This window comes from Penicillium robsamsonii, assembly GCF_028829455.1.
Source record: "Penicillium robsamsonii strain IBT 29466 chromosome Unknown utg000003l_segment0_segment0, whole genome shotgun sequence".
In the NCBI taxonomy this organism is placed as follows: Eukaryota; Fungi; Ascomycota; class Eurotiomycetes; order Eurotiales; family Aspergillaceae; genus Penicillium; species Penicillium robsamsonii.
The window spans coordinates 769,941-786,034 of NW_026643221.1; the positions used below are offsets into that span (position 1 = coordinate 769,941).

General features: G+C 47.3%; 7 protein-coding genes across 7 annotated transcripts; 3 read left to right on the forward strand and 4 right to left on the reverse strand.

The window, feature by feature from the left end:
- Positions 1 to 386: 386 nt before the first annotated feature.
- Positions 387 to 1,628, reverse strand: N7447_005007 (60S ribosomal eL14 domain-containing protein; the record flags this gene model as incomplete). The annotated part of the gene is made up of 5 exons (XM_057229269.1): positions 387 to 637; positions 745 to 1,008; positions 1,118 to 1,252; positions 1,311 to 1,422; positions 1,615 to 1,628. 5 exons carry the CDS (start codon positions 1,626 to 1,628, stop codon positions 581 to 583), a joined length of 582 nt encoding a protein of 193 aa, XP_057084359.1. The 3' UTR covers positions 387 to 580.
- Positions 1,629 to 2,463: 835 nt separating this feature from the next.
- N7447_005008 (protein transporter YIF1) lies at positions 2,464 to 3,653 on the reverse strand (the record flags this gene model as incomplete). Its single annotated transcript, XM_057229270.1, has 3 exons — positions 2,464 to 2,670; positions 2,733 to 3,293; positions 3,354 to 3,653. 3 exons carry the CDS (start codon positions 3,651 to 3,653, stop codon positions 2,464 to 2,466), a joined length of 1,068 nt encoding a protein of 355 aa, XP_057084360.1.
- Positions 3,654 to 3,928: 275 nt separating this feature from the next.
- Positions 3,929 to 5,981, forward strand: N7447_005009 (signal recognition particle receptor subunit alpha; the record flags this gene model as incomplete). The annotated part of the gene is made up of 3 exons (XM_057229271.1): positions 3,929 to 4,153; positions 4,212 to 4,494; positions 4,525 to 5,981. The coding sequence occupies 3 exons, from the start codon at positions 3,929 to 3,931 to the stop codon at positions 5,979 to 5,981; spliced, it is 1,965 nt and encodes a 654-aa protein (XP_057084361.1).
- A 1,718-nt stretch (positions 5,982 to 7,699) lies between these two features.
- Positions 7,700 to 9,139, forward strand: N7447_005010 (uncharacterized protein; the record flags this gene model as incomplete). Its single annotated transcript, XM_057229272.1, is given in 5 exon segments — positions 7,700 to 7,951; positions 7,969 to 8,007; positions 8,620 to 8,697; positions 8,856 to 8,948; positions 9,047 to 9,139. Coding segments are annotated over 5 exon segments (555 nt in total), but the record flags the coding sequence as incomplete, so codon positions are not given.
- Positions 9,140 to 9,860: 721 nt separating this feature from the next.
- On the reverse strand, positions 9,861 to 10,372 carry N7447_005011 (uncharacterized protein; the record flags this gene model as incomplete). The annotated part of the gene is given in 3 exon segments (XM_057229273.1): positions 9,861 to 10,058; positions 10,073 to 10,175; positions 10,218 to 10,372. 3 exon segments carry the CDS (start codon positions 10,370 to 10,372, stop codon positions 9,861 to 9,863), a joined length of 456 nt encoding a protein of 151 aa, XP_057084363.1.
- Positions 10,373 to 11,625: 1,253 nt separating this feature from the next.
- N7447_005012 (Acyl transferase/acyl hydrolase/lysophospholipase) lies at positions 11,626 to 11,862 on the reverse strand (the record flags this gene model as incomplete). Its single annotated transcript, XM_057229274.1, has 1 exon — positions 11,626 to 11,862. The coding sequence occupies one exon, from the start codon at positions 11,860 to 11,862 to the stop codon at positions 11,626 to 11,628; it is 237 nt and encodes a 78-aa protein (XP_057084364.1).
- A 1,766-nt stretch (positions 11,863 to 13,628) lies between these two features.
- Positions 13,629 to 15,077, forward strand: N7447_005013 (Transferase; the record flags this gene model as incomplete). Its single annotated transcript, XM_057229275.1, has 1 exon — positions 13,629 to 15,077. The coding sequence occupies one exon, from the start codon at positions 13,629 to 13,631 to the stop codon at positions 15,075 to 15,077; it is 1,449 nt and encodes a 482-aa protein (XP_057084365.1).
- Between the last annotated feature and the right edge of the window lie 1,017 nt (positions 15,078 to 16,094).

Below are 16,094 nucleotides of genomic sequence, written 5' to 3' on the forward strand. Positions count from 1 at the left end.
CCCCACGAATCGCACAACACTCGGGAAAGGGCGGAATTTGATGTTGAAAAGGCGAGCATTCAGTCGAGTAAATAGTCATACATACCTGAAAGGTAAATATCAAGCTGTTGTGAATGGGGATGGATTTTGTTGAAGTTGAAGGTGCGTAGCTGTGCGCCAGACCGAACCCGAAAATCATTAGCGAGACCCCAGACTGCCCGCCCTGCACACATTGCCCTATATGGAACTACATCACCAATTCTAAACTAGATTGGCTAATAATTTATAGATCTCATCTAGATCATAATAAATATATATATATAATACAGTTTCCAGATCATTACATATGTATTTACGCATCTGCTCGTTCTATTCTTTTTGTAGAGCCAGATATTTCCCGTAAATTGGGGGATATAAAATGAGTCCAGAGCCAGAGGAAAACCAAATAACAAAAAGGCCCCTTTGCCGGGATATCAAGGATTTTGAATCATTTTTGCTGTTGATTGATAATGCATACAGCGATTTTGCCAGAGTATTACCAGCAATGGAAACCCTTCCAGGACACCTCCTTCAAACCCATGCACCGAAACCTCGTAATCATCTATGACTTGTTGGCAGCGCGAGCCTTGGCGTGGGACTTCTGGACCTCGTAGCGAGCCTGGAGTATGTTAGTTGAACTGTTCGTGATACCCCATATTATCCGATCGGGTGGGCCCCAGGCACATCATGTGCCAGAACCATCCCCCATTCAATATTTCCACGTACCTGCTTGCGGAGGCGCAGAACCTTGAAGCGCTCGAAGTCGGACAGGTTCTTGCGGCGCTCGGTGCGGTCGGTACGCTGAGCGAAGGAGCTCTTGGCCCACTTGCCATCAATCTCGTTCTTAGCCCAGAGCTTCTTGACGGGACCGGTACCGGCAGCACGGGGGAGCTGGGGAATGGTGAAGTGGGTGAGAGTGGCGTGGGCGAGAGGGAGAACGTGACGGGGCACGATCTTCTGCTCCTCAGTGGAGGGACCGTCGACCAGGACCTGAAGAAAATCGCAAGTCAATACACAATTTCCAACTCAAAATATCTCCGAAAATCCGATTCTCCAAATTCGTAACGATTTCCGGATTTCAAAGGGCGATTCCACATACACGGCGGTGGTCCACGATCTCAACGATGGCAGCGAGCTTGCCTTCGAAGGGGCCGCTGCGGATCAGCACTAGGCGGCCAACCTCAACCAGCTTCCATGAAGCGACCTTGACATCGATATCGGCCATGGCGAAATTCTGCGAAATGAAAAATTCAGCGTCGCGGGTCTGTAATATTTGGAGATAGCACACTCACGGTCGACAGGGGGTATGAGTCGAGAAGGGGTTGTCGAAAGAGTTCAATTGTCCAAGAGTTGTCTCGAAATTCGGATGTGCCCACACTCGCAACATTCTCGCTTAACCGGCCACTTGCAGGTCTAGGGCTCTGCTTATCTCAGCATCCGCATTAACCTTTATCCGCGCCCGTGCATTTTATCTCGTTTTTTTTGGCTGCAAATTGACTTAATCCCTTCAAGCTATTCAGCTTTAGAAGCTCAAGTCTTTAATGATGAGTCTTGCTTCTCTCTCAGTTTCGCCAATTGCTCAAATGTAGCATTTACTAAGGTATGCTCATATTCCCTTTTTTTTTCTCCCCCGACTTCCCCTCATTCCTCATATGATGCCGTAATTTGCGATTGACCCAGTGTCTGTGAGGCCCTCGCCGGGGCACTCTATACAGCACTGTCGGATGATATTCAATTTTCTTACATATTCTGATATGGATTATAACCTTCATGCTATATTCTGTCAATACATTTGAGAGACATCGCGCTGACCTGTTCGAAGACTTTAGGACATTACTCAATACTCAAAAAAAAAAGACTGGACCTCTCGGCAACATTTGCCCCTTTTGATCTTTCACAGGGTATGTTCACACATCCTTCACAATCTTCTGCAACACCCCCAGGTCCGATGATTAGAAACTTTTATCACGCCTAGATAGTAATTGAGCTTCTCGCTATGAAATTACCTAACTACCAAGATCTCTGAGAACCTTATCACCTTGCACATGATTTCTTGTTATACTGGTTGTGACCTGTCGCTAACCTTCAAAAGAATATAGGGTCATCTGTGATAGCTCGTCTTATATAGCATAGCTATTGAAATGCAATTTATATTTTGCCAACCCCCAAGTTCTCCTTCAGTAGCTTAGACTCGTAACTTGCGTATTTTCCGAAGTAAAATCATGATGAGGCCCACCTACATTATATCTGATCTACAGACACTTGGTACAAATGCAAATAATTTTTGATTACAATAAGTCGTGCTATATCGTTACCTCGGCCGTGCAATGCCCAAAGACCCAGAGCAAGCCACTTGTCCCTTCATGCTATACCTTCCTACCAACCTAGTCTATCTCTCCCAAATAGCAAAGAGCAAATGCTTCCTTGTCCCTTCTGCGTACCAGATTATGACGACGCAGAGCCCGTAGATGCCGCAGAGGATGGGCCCTCACGGCTAAGCACCCACATGAAGATGAACTGAACCGCGTAGGAGTATACGAACAAGAACTGACCGCGTCGGTTGCGCTGGGACCGAGCCACAGCCTGCATCGAACCAGCATGCATGGCGGAGTCAGTGGAATCGGGGAGCAACACATATTTCAGCGAGCGAAGCTACAGTTCAAATATTAGCAACTGTGGAATGCACTGGACGCTAGATAAAACCCGTCACTTACTAGGAAGAACGCATTGGCCAAAAACGTGTACGCAAACACCGTCCAGCCAACCCAGCCTCTAGTCCCTTGTCCGGGGTTGAATATCTCAGACGCCACCATAGTGACAATGATTCCAACAAACTTGTAGCCCGAGTATGCCACCAGATCTAGCAGCTGCGAGTCATTGTTGATGCTCAAAATGTACGTCGCTAGCTTCAAGCATAGAATCTCGAAGGCGATCACTGCAATGGCCGTGGTGGTGATCGAGCCCAGAAGCTCTGGGTGGAAATCACCCCGGAACCCAGCCAGTAACACTGAGAGCAAAATATATGTGACTAGGGCCATGACGGGAATGTACATGTCTGGCGAATTCAGGTCGTCGCGAGGAGGCAAGAACATGGACGAGTATTGTTGCTGCATGATTTGACCACTTGGTCCAGGGGTCGGGGCCATCCGAGCTTGCTGTCGAGACCAGGGTTTGTGTCGCCAGGGGAAGAGGACAAGGACCAGCTTTTTCAGGACGTAGGAGTTGGAGACGTTGAAGTAGTGCTTAAGAGCAGGTATAGACACATAGCGGTTGAACTGTAGAATATCTCTAGGTTAGCTATAAGTGGGAAATATAAATCTGCCAATGGTGCATACGTTGCTTTCCATATATTCCTGCCCAGCCGCCATTGCGCTTTTGCCGACCTGGAAGCCCATCTGCGCCGTGGGTTCGTTCATGAACCCACCGAATCCAGGAGCACCAGGGGCATAGCTTCCACTGCCACCCTGAACGGGTGATGGCTGGTATGGATTACCACCATATCCAGCACTTGGGGGTTGTTGGGGAGCTGGTGGTGGAGGTGAGCGCATCATAGGGACAGTCGAGACATGTTGCGGGACGGGGTGGTGAAGGGGCGGCGATTGCGCGGGCGGCGGAGCGAAAGAGCCCCGATACATAATGCACCTAAATAGGGAAAGAAAGATAGAAGGATAGGGAGAGTGAAATTTTGGTGGCGAACGTGTCGTCCTGATCGTCTGACGGGGGTTTGGGGAAGAAGCGAGGTTGATAGCGGAGGAAAGTGTTTGTACGTGGCTGAAGTCCAATCCGCTTCCGAGCTCCCCCCAACTTCGCCCCGTTCCGCCACCAACAAGTCACACCGGACCTTTTTTCCCCCTCTCACATTGGTTATCTGCTTCTCACATTTGACAATCGATTCTCGGAGATAATCAGAATGTTAGAAGCTTTTGAGATTTTGACGACCTCGGGCGTGGTGCTCTGGTCTAAGGCATATGCTCCAGTGGGCGCACATGTTATCAACAGCCTGATCAACGATGTTTTTATCGAAGAGAAGGTCGTGCCACAGAATGCGACAGCTAGTGGAGTCTCACCGGCATACAAGAAGGAGAAATACACACTGAAATGGAAGAGAGTGAAGGAATTCGATTTAATCTTCGTGGTACGTCTGTCGCATGCGCATGCGCGTCGCTGCTTCAACTAACTCTGAGTCTATGCAGGCCGTCTACCAATCGCTACTCCACCTTGGCTGGATCGACAAACTTCTTGAGAACATTTCAACAATCTTCATCGATCTCTACAAGGACCAGGTGAAAGGGGACCGCGCAAGAATCCAGACCTATCGGTTCGATCAATACTTTGAACAGCAAGTTCGGGAACTTGAAGACAACACTGGTGGTTTTGTAGAGGAACATGTGCCAGAGACAGGCGAAAAGAAAGACCCGCTTGTTTCGTCGGACAATGGAGGCCCACCACCGCCACCGGTGCCTGGCCTGGTGAAAGGTATGGAATGACCACACTCCCAGTTTCAAGCGCATGCTGACCATCCCAAAGCGCAGCCTAGAGCTGCGCTAGCCGGGGCGACCTCTGACGAGGGTACACCACCAGCTACACCAGAAATTTCTAGATCTTCGACCCCTCAGGGTCATCTTCTTACAGCGAAAGCCGGACCTGGAGGTCGTGGGTCCCGACGATCTCGCAAGGCTGCCAATTCAAGCGCCAACGCATCGTCTGGTGATGAAGCCCGGAAGGGAAAGCCTGCCAAGGCCCCTGTGAAGAAGATGCGCAGATGGGATGCCAGTGGGATGGCAGATGAGGATGACGGAGAGATCCTCGATTATTCTGCGCCCGCGGAGGAAGGAGAGTCTGCCGCTCCAGCGGTGGAGGCTGTCTCCGAGGAGGACTGGGGTCGCCGAACTGGCAAGGGCCAATTCGTGTTAAAGGAGTTAGGCGAGGAAGTTCAATCCATTTTGGACCAAGCTGACGCGGAAAAGTCCAAGGGCACTGCTTCGTCGGGTGTCGTTGGCTCTGGGTTCAACGCAATTGGCGGTTTCTTCCGTAACATTGTTGGAGGAAAGGTTCTGACAGAATCTGATCTCGAGAAGCCTCTCAAGGCGATGGAAGAACACCTTTTGAAGAAGAACGTCGCCCGCGAAGCTGCTGTCCGGCTCTGCGAGGGAGTTAAGCGTGAAATGATTGGCAAGAAGACTGGCAACTTCCAGAGCACTGATGCCGCATTACATGTGGCCATGGAATCCTCGCTGAGGAAGATCCTGACGCCGACTTCTTCTTTGGATTTGCTGCGCGAGATCAACGCTGTAGTCGCTCCCACCACCAAGCAGCAGGCGCCCCGCCCATACGTCATGTCTATCGTTGGTGTCAACGGTGTTGGCAAGTCGACCAATCTGAGCAAGATCTGCTACTTCTTGCTCCAAAACAAGTATCGTGTTCTTATTGCAGCATGTGATACGTTCCGTTCCGGTGCTGTGGAGCAACTCCGCGTGCACGCTGACCGTTTGAAGGAACTGAGTGTCCGTGAGAATGCAGGCGACGTGGAGATCTACCAGAAGGGTTACGGCAAGGACGCGGCCAACGTGGCCAAGGATGCAGTTGACTACGCAGCAGCCAATAAGTTTGATGTCGTCCTGATCGACACTGCCGGCCGTCGGCATAACGACCAGCGGCTGATGTCCTCGCTTGAGAAGTTTGCCAAGTTTGCTAACCCAGACAAGATTTTCATGGTTGGTGAGGCCCTGGTCGGCACGGACAGTGTCATGCAGGCCCGCAACTTCAACCAGGCATTTGGCACCGGCAGGAACTTGGATGGCTTCATTATCAGTAAATGTGACACCGTCGGTGACATGGTGGGAACACTGGTCAGCATGGTCCATGCCACGGGAATTCCCATTGTGTTCCTAGGTGTTGGACAACATTATGGAGATCTCCGAGGGCTCAGTGTTCCCTGGGCTGTTAGTCTGCTGATGAAGTAGGAACGACTTAATATCCTAGTTTGATATTTTTTTAGCTGTGTACATTTCATATGAATCCTTTGCTTGCTACTTTGTTTTGCAGTCAGGTTGCTATAGTCTCATGTAATGGATTCCTTATAAAATATGGAACCCCATTATCTAGTCACGCATACCATTGCCGGCACCAATTCAGCACAAACGAATCCTTCATATTCTTGGCCAGGGACGTGTTTGGCCTGGAACCTCCTGCATTATCACCACTGACATAGATAGCTGCCGGGCTCCCGGTCTCTTAGGTTCGCATTTATCGGCTACATGTCTCATACTGACATATCGATGGCTCCGAGTTCCTCCACAGTGCTACACTATTCCTATATATATATGCCACTATATAAACGTGGTAATGTCTTCTAGAAAATGCACCGGGTATATGGTCAATATCTTCTAGCAGCGACTCGTTCACCAGGTAGCCGAGGAGGAACCTGCTGTGCGGCATACAGCTATTGAAAGTGGTTTTTCGTTTGTCCTCAGAGCGGCTATCACGTCAAATTATCCACGGGAATTCGAACTCCGCGTAGGATCTAGTCTATAGAGTTTAAACACTGCCCTTATCAATCTACTCTATTAGAATAGCGTGGAAAAGACGCTTATGGCGAGATCAATGAACTAGAAGAGCGAGCGTCATGCTTTCATTTCGGTCTATAGGGGTACGTTATCGCCATAGGACCGTGGCTCGATAATATTGATCGAGCTATGACTATGGCTAGTGATATAATACTTGCTTCTCTTCAAAGGTCCCTGGATGAGATGTCTTATGACTCCTCTTTGCTTGTATTCCAGCGAATGAACGAGTTGGCAGCGCCTTACTTGAGCTTGGCGGAGCAGTCTTCGATGTTCTCCACTAGCCTATGCTTCTACAAATCCTCTATTTCAATGCCACTAAATGCAATGACTAGCATATGCGTCGGGAGACATTGTGCCTAGTGTGTAAGCTTACTCGGTGACATTCTGTGTCCAATCAGTGAGCAACTCCGGTCACTCAGACTACCCCGGAATATGCCTTAAATGGAATAGCCCCATATGGTCGTTTACACTGATGTTTTCGTAGATAGCATCGCACTCACCCTCTTTTTTGGGCCCTCCCCATCTCATCAAGGTACGTCATGTTCATGGAGCGCAGGAGAAAGTGGAGCGCTTCCTCTGTTTCATCGTCAAGGGCTCCTTCTGAATTCTCATTGTGGCTCGAGCTCGAAATCTCAAATGTAGAAGCAAACTTTGTCCTAGCCCTAGCATGGTAATCATTCACCCGCCTCTTTCGGCGCCCTTTTCTTAATATGTTGACCTAATACCTAGTTCATTTGCCCTTGATACCTGCCTCATTGTGGTATTGCACTTGATCATGGACAGAAAAGACTTTTCTGCTAAGCGTGATGAGATCGCAAAGGAGAGGCCGTTGTCTACGAGAAAGAAACTGCTTGCAAAGGAAAGAGCGATCACTAGCATCTGGACCCTAAAGCAAGATTGTGAACTTAGTGTGCGCGGAAGCTGTGCTCACGACTGTTCTTAGGAGTTGAAAGCCAGTGAATTGGTAGATATGGGCGCGGAGAAATCCCAGTCAAATACTCCGAAATTCTTAGACCTTTGACTTCCGGCGTGAATTTCAAACCCGGAAGCAAATCACATCGCAAGTTTGGTATTGAGAGAAGGCAATCTGAGCATGAAATTGACCTTATTTCCAGGATCAAGAAGGAATTCCCAGCTTTGAAGTCAGTTCGAGCACAAGAAAAGGGCCGAGAGTTCGACGCACGAACCACCCAATCACCAAGACCCACATTCTGCAGATCTTCCTTCACTTGGCGTCTATCAATTATATGCAATACGCGCCGTTCCATGGCAAAGAGAAATCGATCAGCTTCACCTTCCAATACGCTGCGTGCCCAACGAGCTATAAGATTAGCAAGGGCATCCCCGCCTACAGCACCCCGCGGACTGTCAACACTCTCCACAGACACTGCGGACACTGACCAGCTTGGAGAAAGACGCCCGGGTTAAGATCCAGGCTTATGAAAACCAGTCTCTTCGCGATGAGACGCTGTTGAAAATTGGCTTGAATGCATTTGTCACTTTAGCTTTATTCCACTTAGTTAATCACGCTTTTTATAAAGCATTATTATTCTTAGGTGCTGGATCAGTTATACACGCAGTAGCTGATAATCAAGATTTTAGAAAATATGGTGGTTTAAGAGAGTTCTTACCTTTAACATATTCAGTTATGTTAATAGCTTCATTAAGTTTAGTAGCTGTACCTTTCATGACAGGATTCTATTCTAAAGATTTTATTTTAGAATCTTCTTATGGTCAATTCTACTTATCAGGTACTGTAGTTTATTTTGTAGCTACTATAGGTACTATGTTTACTACACTGGCTACCAGAGCCCGGCAGAACCTCACTCGCGAGGGATGTTATTGAGACAAGCTCCGACCGAGAGCTGTACAATGCTTTTTTTAACCTTTTCACCGGACTTACTGCACCGAGTAAGCACGTTCCGTTCAAAGTTATCCATTGACTTTGCTTAACATTGTTAAATAGTGAAATCCCGATTATGATCACCCTCTGTTATGGAAAGTCCTTCAAGGCCCCAGGAGCACGACGATATAGTTACCTCCACCCTCGATTAACCGGAAAGCCGTGACCCTTCGTTCGCGGCGTAGCTCTAACTACGGGGCAACTATCGCTGTGTGATAACAGGATAACTAAACACCGATCAATGGGAGCACGAAGGGGAACCAGGAAACGTTTTCCATGGCCCGACTGAGGGGGCTTATATAATACCTTTTACGTTTCCCTCTTAGCCCGGGGTGTCTAGAGCGCTAAGAGATATATTAAGCACCTAGGCTTTACTATATAAGTGTTTCCCTGCGCTACACGAAATACTTTCGGTGAAGGATATCAGCACTCTTCCTAATAGCATCACTCTTCGAGACTCGGTGTATACCTAGTTTAGTAAATTCATAATTACCTTAAAGCCTACCGTAAGCAGGAAATGATCTACCATAAAATCATTTATGCTCACTCTTCTTATCAGGACATCGAAAATGAGGACGAGGTGAAGACTTATAAGCGCTATCCCCCGGCTGACATCCCCGCCATTCCCTCCGATCAGCATGTCCGATTTTAACTAAACACAGAGCATGAGATTCTAAGTCCCGTAATTCTCGATGCGCATTAGAGAATGTGCGAGACCTTTAATGCCTCTGCCATGGGAGACCATCGAACGACATCTTCGGGACTGGGAAGGGTTAAGAGGCTCTGGGTGCGCTGTTATTAGAGGGGACGGTACGACCGATCTCGCTAGTCTGCTGGATATCGATCGCGCTATGGGGCCAATTTTCCGCACGAATATACGCTTTACACTTCTGTATTAGTATTTGGCTAGGTCTGGGTCAATCTTAATCACGAAGTCGCCTTTAATCCCCATGTTCACCGCCCTTCGTGTGAGAATGCCGGTATTGGATTCAAGAAAAGGTGAGATATCTCGAGCCTACTTCGATGTTGGATCTGCACATCATTCAAGGGAGTCACCACGTATATTTGTAGTAAAAATGCATACACTTTCCTAATCAGAGACTCGATCTTACATAGAGATCAAAAAGCGACAAGAGGTGAGCACGAAAATAGAAAGGGAAAGGTCTCGAGTGCCAGGCATTATCCGGTACATATGCAGTCTCTTCATGCCAATCCAGCATCATCATTCTATTCTGTATGGTGATCTTAATCCTATCTATTCCTGCATTTCACATATCTCTAAACACAATTAAAATGACCTATTATTCGAAATTCGGTTCTTACAGTAACAGCAACCCAAAAGCTAGAATCGCCACTCAACCACACTCACTTTACTACCATTTTAACCACATCGACAACAGAGCAAAAAGATAGAAAGCCTGGGAGACAAAAAGATTGACCGACGCAGGGATCGAACCTGCAATCTCTTGATTCGTAGTCAAGCGCCTTGCCATTGGGCCAGCCGGCCTTGTTGAAATATCAGGTCCAGTTTGGATATATGGGGCAGCGGAGCATTTTAGGGCAAGGCTCCACTTAAAATGTTCACATCAGAATCTTCATGTCGTATTCGGCGGCCGTTCTCTACAACCATAGGTATCAGATAATTTTGAGCAATATCGGGGTATGTTAAGTCAACCGAAAGTGATACGCTAAAAATATTAAGAAAATATGAGGACCGAGCTGGACCCTACAAGTGCAAAAAGATATCTCTCCCTCGGGGAATCGAACCCCGGTCTCCCGCGCTTATCGGTATTAATGACAAGCGGAAATCATCACCACTAGACCAAGGAAGATGTGGCTGAGTTACTGCTCGGCCATTGGAATGGTTGATGGAAAGAGCTGCCATATTTGGTATTATAACCAAAAATGTAAGCATTGCATTTCTATCAATTTTTGATACTGTGTTTTTCTATCCGGGTGTCATTGTTTTGTTTTCTAAAAGGTCTCTCAAACTTGAAAATACACGGTTAAATGCTAATATGGATGTGTGGGCATCGGGGTACATTTGTGAATAGTATAAATAGTATAAATGATCGTGATGACGAGTGAGACGGTGCCAAGTTATAATGACCAGCCAACGGATGTGAGGCCAGTGCGATGTCTACCGAGAATCTTATTGGTGGAGAAGGAAGGATATGCCTAGAAAGCTAGTTGACTATTTATGTATTATCCTGCAGCCAAGCAGGCTGAATTGAGGGATTGCTCTTTGCCCGTTTGCTTTACGTTCTTATATTTCATCTAAACGCTCGTGGGCGGTAGCTATGCTGTGGTGCTATACGCAATACATTGTAAAACAAGGATAATTATGTTTCGAGTCGTGATGGTTTGTAATATGGGTAAGTTGTCAGCGATATATGTGGCTATATAGTTCGGATGATGTTTGCCGGAAAATATAAATTTTTTTTCATATATTTTTTTTTTTTTTTAAAAAATAAGCCCATCGAAACTGGGATGCAACTCTACATGGTTCGGTCACCTCTTCAATTGCCGTTGACTGTGCTCTTTGCAACCACCACATCGGCAATACGGGCAATAGACAAAACACGGCTACGACTGGTATGCTCAGCGCCTCCACCAGGAAACGCGTTTCTTCCGATGATCCTGTGATCGTAGAGACACGAGCCTTTTGTTTCTGCGCTATTTGAACTGTAATATGGCCTAAGGAGCTGGTAGCCAAATGAATGAGGATTTTGTATTGTTCATCAAGTCGTACGATGTCGACTAGAGCATGGTAGGCAAGGATGGCCGGGTGAAAAACCGATGTGGCTGCTTCGATGGACAGCCTTTCGGGAATTTTGACGAAGTTGGTGTTGTGGGAGCAAGGATACTTGCGCATGAAATCGAGATCTGATATACAAACACGATCGCCTATCTGGAAGGAATCGTTGCATTCGCTGCCAACTCAGGTTACCACACCACCACAGTTTACTCCAAACAGGTTATCATCTCTTCGATCGATAGCGTTGCGGATGTCCCCTTCCATGAAACTCCAAGTATGTGCGTGGATTTCGACATCGTGAGGGCCAAGAGGAGTTTTGTGAACGTTGTTCTCAACAAATATTGTATTCTTTTGGGGTATTTCAATATCCAGTGAAATCCTCAAGCCCCTATTTTGGCCCAGGGCACGTGTGCCAGCTGCGGCAAAAAAAGAGGCTGTATTGCTTTATTTCCTGTCATATCTTTGATGACTCGGCCAGTCATGGAAATTCCATCCTTGAAGACATACTCCAGCTCCTGGGACGGTGGAGAGCCGAAAGAGTTTTCAACAACCTTGACGATAGCGCTTGCACAAGCAATACCATCGGCTTCACCTTCGATGTTGAGCAGAGAAACCATTTTCGCCTAGGTAGCGGGTGCATACGGCTTCAGATACAGCGGGTGAATGAGGCCGCCATTTTTCGCGAGCGACCCATCAACCAGGTACTAAGCCAGCCATGAAATTGGTGGCGACATCCTCTGGATTGATTGCTTCAAGCAATATAAGTCGACCGCCAGGCTTTAATGCCTTGCGGACATGCTGGAGAATTCGACCGGCATTTCAGAAATACTCGAGGTGCAGAAAGGTTTTCTTAGTGATGCACTGATGTGAGTTCGATGTAGATGTTGGAAATGCGAAACTCGGCTGTAGTTGGTAAGCGGTAATTCGGACGACTTTCCTATCAAGTACAACATATGGAGAACGGAGTCGCCCCGCAAACACGGGATGTCGCACTACCGATATAGGTGCTAGCTAGAAAGAACAACAGCCCTCTCAATGGTCCTTTCAATGGCCTGCAAAGTCTTCAGAAATCCCTCTATTGATTTGGATCCGGGGACTTGGTGCGAATGGCCCATTGCTGTGGACATAATCTACTAATCCCGCCAGTAGGGCTCGACATTGGCTAGCTTCGGAAATGATACCTGGCATATAGCCGTAGGACTCATCTGTGACGACAATGGCGCCTATGGCTTCTTAGATACAAGCTGGTATATAGAATGAAGCAACTGGTTGCACACGGGCCCCTGCCTTTGTCTGGCTGGAACCAAAATTGTGATATTCAGGAGTATCAGGATAACAACGGGTTTGTATCTTTAGGAGAACTTGGACATTGGTAACCCGCGGACAAACGTCTTGCAGGGATTCAATTCCTATTGTAATCATTTTGCCGGTTTCAGACAGGGATGCCTATTGTTGTAAACAATACTGGTTAGAAAAAGGAACAAGAAGAAACAAATAGGTTGCCGAGGATGATTGTGGGCCCCATTAAATACAATGACAGTATAGGGTGGCGTTGGGTCCAATAATTTGTATGGGGGCCAGAACTAGGAAAATCACCACGTAACTAGTTCAGTTTCCCCCTGCGATTTTCATTTTCTCGTTCTATCCTAGTCCATGAATTATGATTTTAGCAAGAACACAATGGCACATCCGAGAGAGCTTTGGCCAACCATGTAGTTTCCCATATAAATGTGCCTGCCTCGGAAGACTGGACAGGGTTCACAACGGCAGTAAGCGGGATGCACTAACTAACAGGGGTAGTGCCAAGTTATACAGTCATGTTTCATGAGTATTTACACCCCAGTACTTCCACCTAGTGCTTTCCCTGTACTCTCTTATATCATAGCCCGCAAGCTGGAGTTTCTACCATAAATCAATGAGCGTGTATGTGAGCTTTCTAGTTACTGCTTATTACTTAAGGGGTTGAATGAAGTTTTAACAGGCAGAATGGAAGGTGGCCTGGAGCCTTTCGGAGTACTGGGGTGCAAATACTCATGAAATGCCACTGTATATACCCTGCAACCAAGTGACGTGGCTTGAATCCTGTCATTCGGAGATTGCCTGCTTTGTGTGGATGAAGCGGAATATACCAACGCGTAATTTTGGAGTTGAAAGAAAGAGATTGGTCCAAGCCTTGGAGGCCTCGTGTCTCACAATCCCTGCATTTTCACAAGGTGTTTCATCCGTCTCGGCTTTTCTATGTTGTTGACCTTAATCTTGGTGTAAGAGTGGGGTTGCTTGCCGTTGACGGTAAGTCCCTATAAAGCTTGGAGTTGCATGCGAAGGAATCTCACGCTCGCCTTTTATGTCTACATGTGCCTATCATTGTTAGCTAATTGTCGCTATGCCTAAGCAAGATATTATTCATCTTCACCCTTTGGGTTGGGAAAATGATCCGGAGGAGGAGCGTTTCAAAGTCTCAACCCTCGACTACTTGACTGCTTGTACCTACAACAACTATGCCCTCTTCTTTAGGTTGGATGATGCAGACAAAACACGAGTCGCCGATGTGCTGAAGGCTGGTCTTGAACGTACCCTGAGCCAAGTTCGGCATATCTGCGGTACCATCGAGAAAGATCCTTCCGGTGGCTACTCGTTTGTCAAGAAGAAGGATAGCACTGTACAATTTGTAGTCCAATGGCTGGATGCACCAGAAGACAGTGACGACTACCCATCCTTTGACGAGATCGCCAAGGGCAATTTCTGCACTTCGGTACTAGGTGATCTCAAATGCTGGAGTGTCCCCCCGATGACATACGGCGAAAAGCCAGAGGCACACCCTGACAGTAGCCCGGTGGTTGCGGCCTATAAGGTTAATTTCATTCGGGGTGGACTAGTCTTCATTATGCATCATCACCACTACTCTAACGATGTCATGGGCTGGGCCGGGCTCGCCCACCAGCTAGCTGAAAATTGCTATGCAACTGTCAACCAGACACCCTTCCCCCAATGGGACCCTGCATGTATGGATCTATCACGTCTCACAAAGCCCATTGTGCCCGAGGATTCTAAAATCGATGGTCCCCCTGTCCCCGAGCGTCACCCTGGTCACATCGCAGCCGAAATGCTGCTCTTCCATCTGCCTAAGAGTAAGGCAGCGGAGCTAAAGAAACTCGCGACGCCAACATCGACGGACGTTCCCTGGATATCCACATATGACGCGTTCTCCGCCTTCATATGGCGCACTATTTCTCGGCTTCGAGCCCCAATCTTTAAGCCAGATCTATCAGCCCCCTTATTGTGGATAGAAGCTGTTGATATGCGGCGACGAATGCACACTCCCAAGGTGCCGGCACGGATCCAGCGCAATGTTGTGACCGGAGTTCTCTCATCTACTGCCCCAGTCACTGCACCTACAGCAGCGGAGGTCATTTCCGAGTGGCCACTATCAAAGATAGCCTCTTATGTCCGCCAGATGACCAACAGCATTACACAGGAGAGTCTAGACCAAATGTTAGATGTAGTATCCACAGTGCGTGACCAGACAGCGCTGAACATCCGCATTGACGCGCATCCGCCCATGTCGGTTCTCCAAACAGATCATCGCGATGTCAATCTTACAAGCGCTGATTTTGGATTTGCAAAGCCCTTTGCGTACCGGCATCTCATCGACCGCCTGACTCAGGGTGTCCTCATCATCTACCCGTCGCGTGACCTGTCCCCTGAATCGGATGAGGGCCCTGAATTTTCGATCTCTTATGAGACAAGCTTGAAGCAGGCCCTGATCGAGGATCCAGAGTGGTGCAAGTATTTCGAATACCGCGGTGTCGATGCCATCGATGCACCCCAGTAAGAACAGTAGGAGTCCAATGAAAGCTGATAGGGAGGATTCCGCTCGAGTTGGCCGGTTGTCTGCGCTCCTGTATATCGTGACCTCGCAGTGTATAAAGTTTAATGGACCTTATTTGGCGACCTTCGGTACACTGGTGATTACATTCCCGTATTTAGCATACCTAGCCTTTGAGAACCATGTAAAATTAAAACATGCACACGGTTGCATGTTGCATGTGTAGTGCGCTTAACCTAGGACCTAGGGTTGGGCAAATGGAAGAACATTAATGTAGTCAGGTGACAGGGATTTTAATTAGACTGGGCGTGCTCAGTTTTACTGAGCAAAAAGCAGCAAGGGGGGTGAGCATAGAAAAAGGAAAGCCAAGATTTGGATATTATCTGGTACGAGTACATATTTATCGACTGCAGTAATGTATATACATCCCTTGAGTGAGACTATTAAGGGCCAATGATTAGTAGATAGACGCCATAAAGATTATGCACGTAAGCGGTACATACTATTGGCTATATATTTTGATCATTTATCAATAGCTGATAATAGAGTATTATCTTGACTTGTCGCGCCGTTTTTGTATTTGACACTCCCAACTATCCTATGATATTAGTAATTTAGTCTCAGATATGATAGAAGGAAATCAAGCTACCCAGCTATATACTCTACGTAGCCGGAATGACTTGAGCCTCCGCACCCAAAAAATTGTATCACAAGATCGACATATGCAAGGGCTATACATCTTCAAGCTAATAAGAAAATAAGCAAAACAAGTGCCATGCAGATATCTAAAATAATTGTACTTCGTACTACTGCTAGGTGCTCTAGGTACTGCAGTGCTCCACGGGGCTAGAACAAACTGACTCAGCATCTGTAAGCTTACATCATCACTATGTTCCCTGATCCGGGTTGCGGTCCTGCAGTCAGCTTCAACCATCCTAAGCTTTTCGGCACATTTTTTCCCTCGAGCATCTAATTATACCTACATATACACCTGCATTCTATTGACTGTGCAATTATCCCACC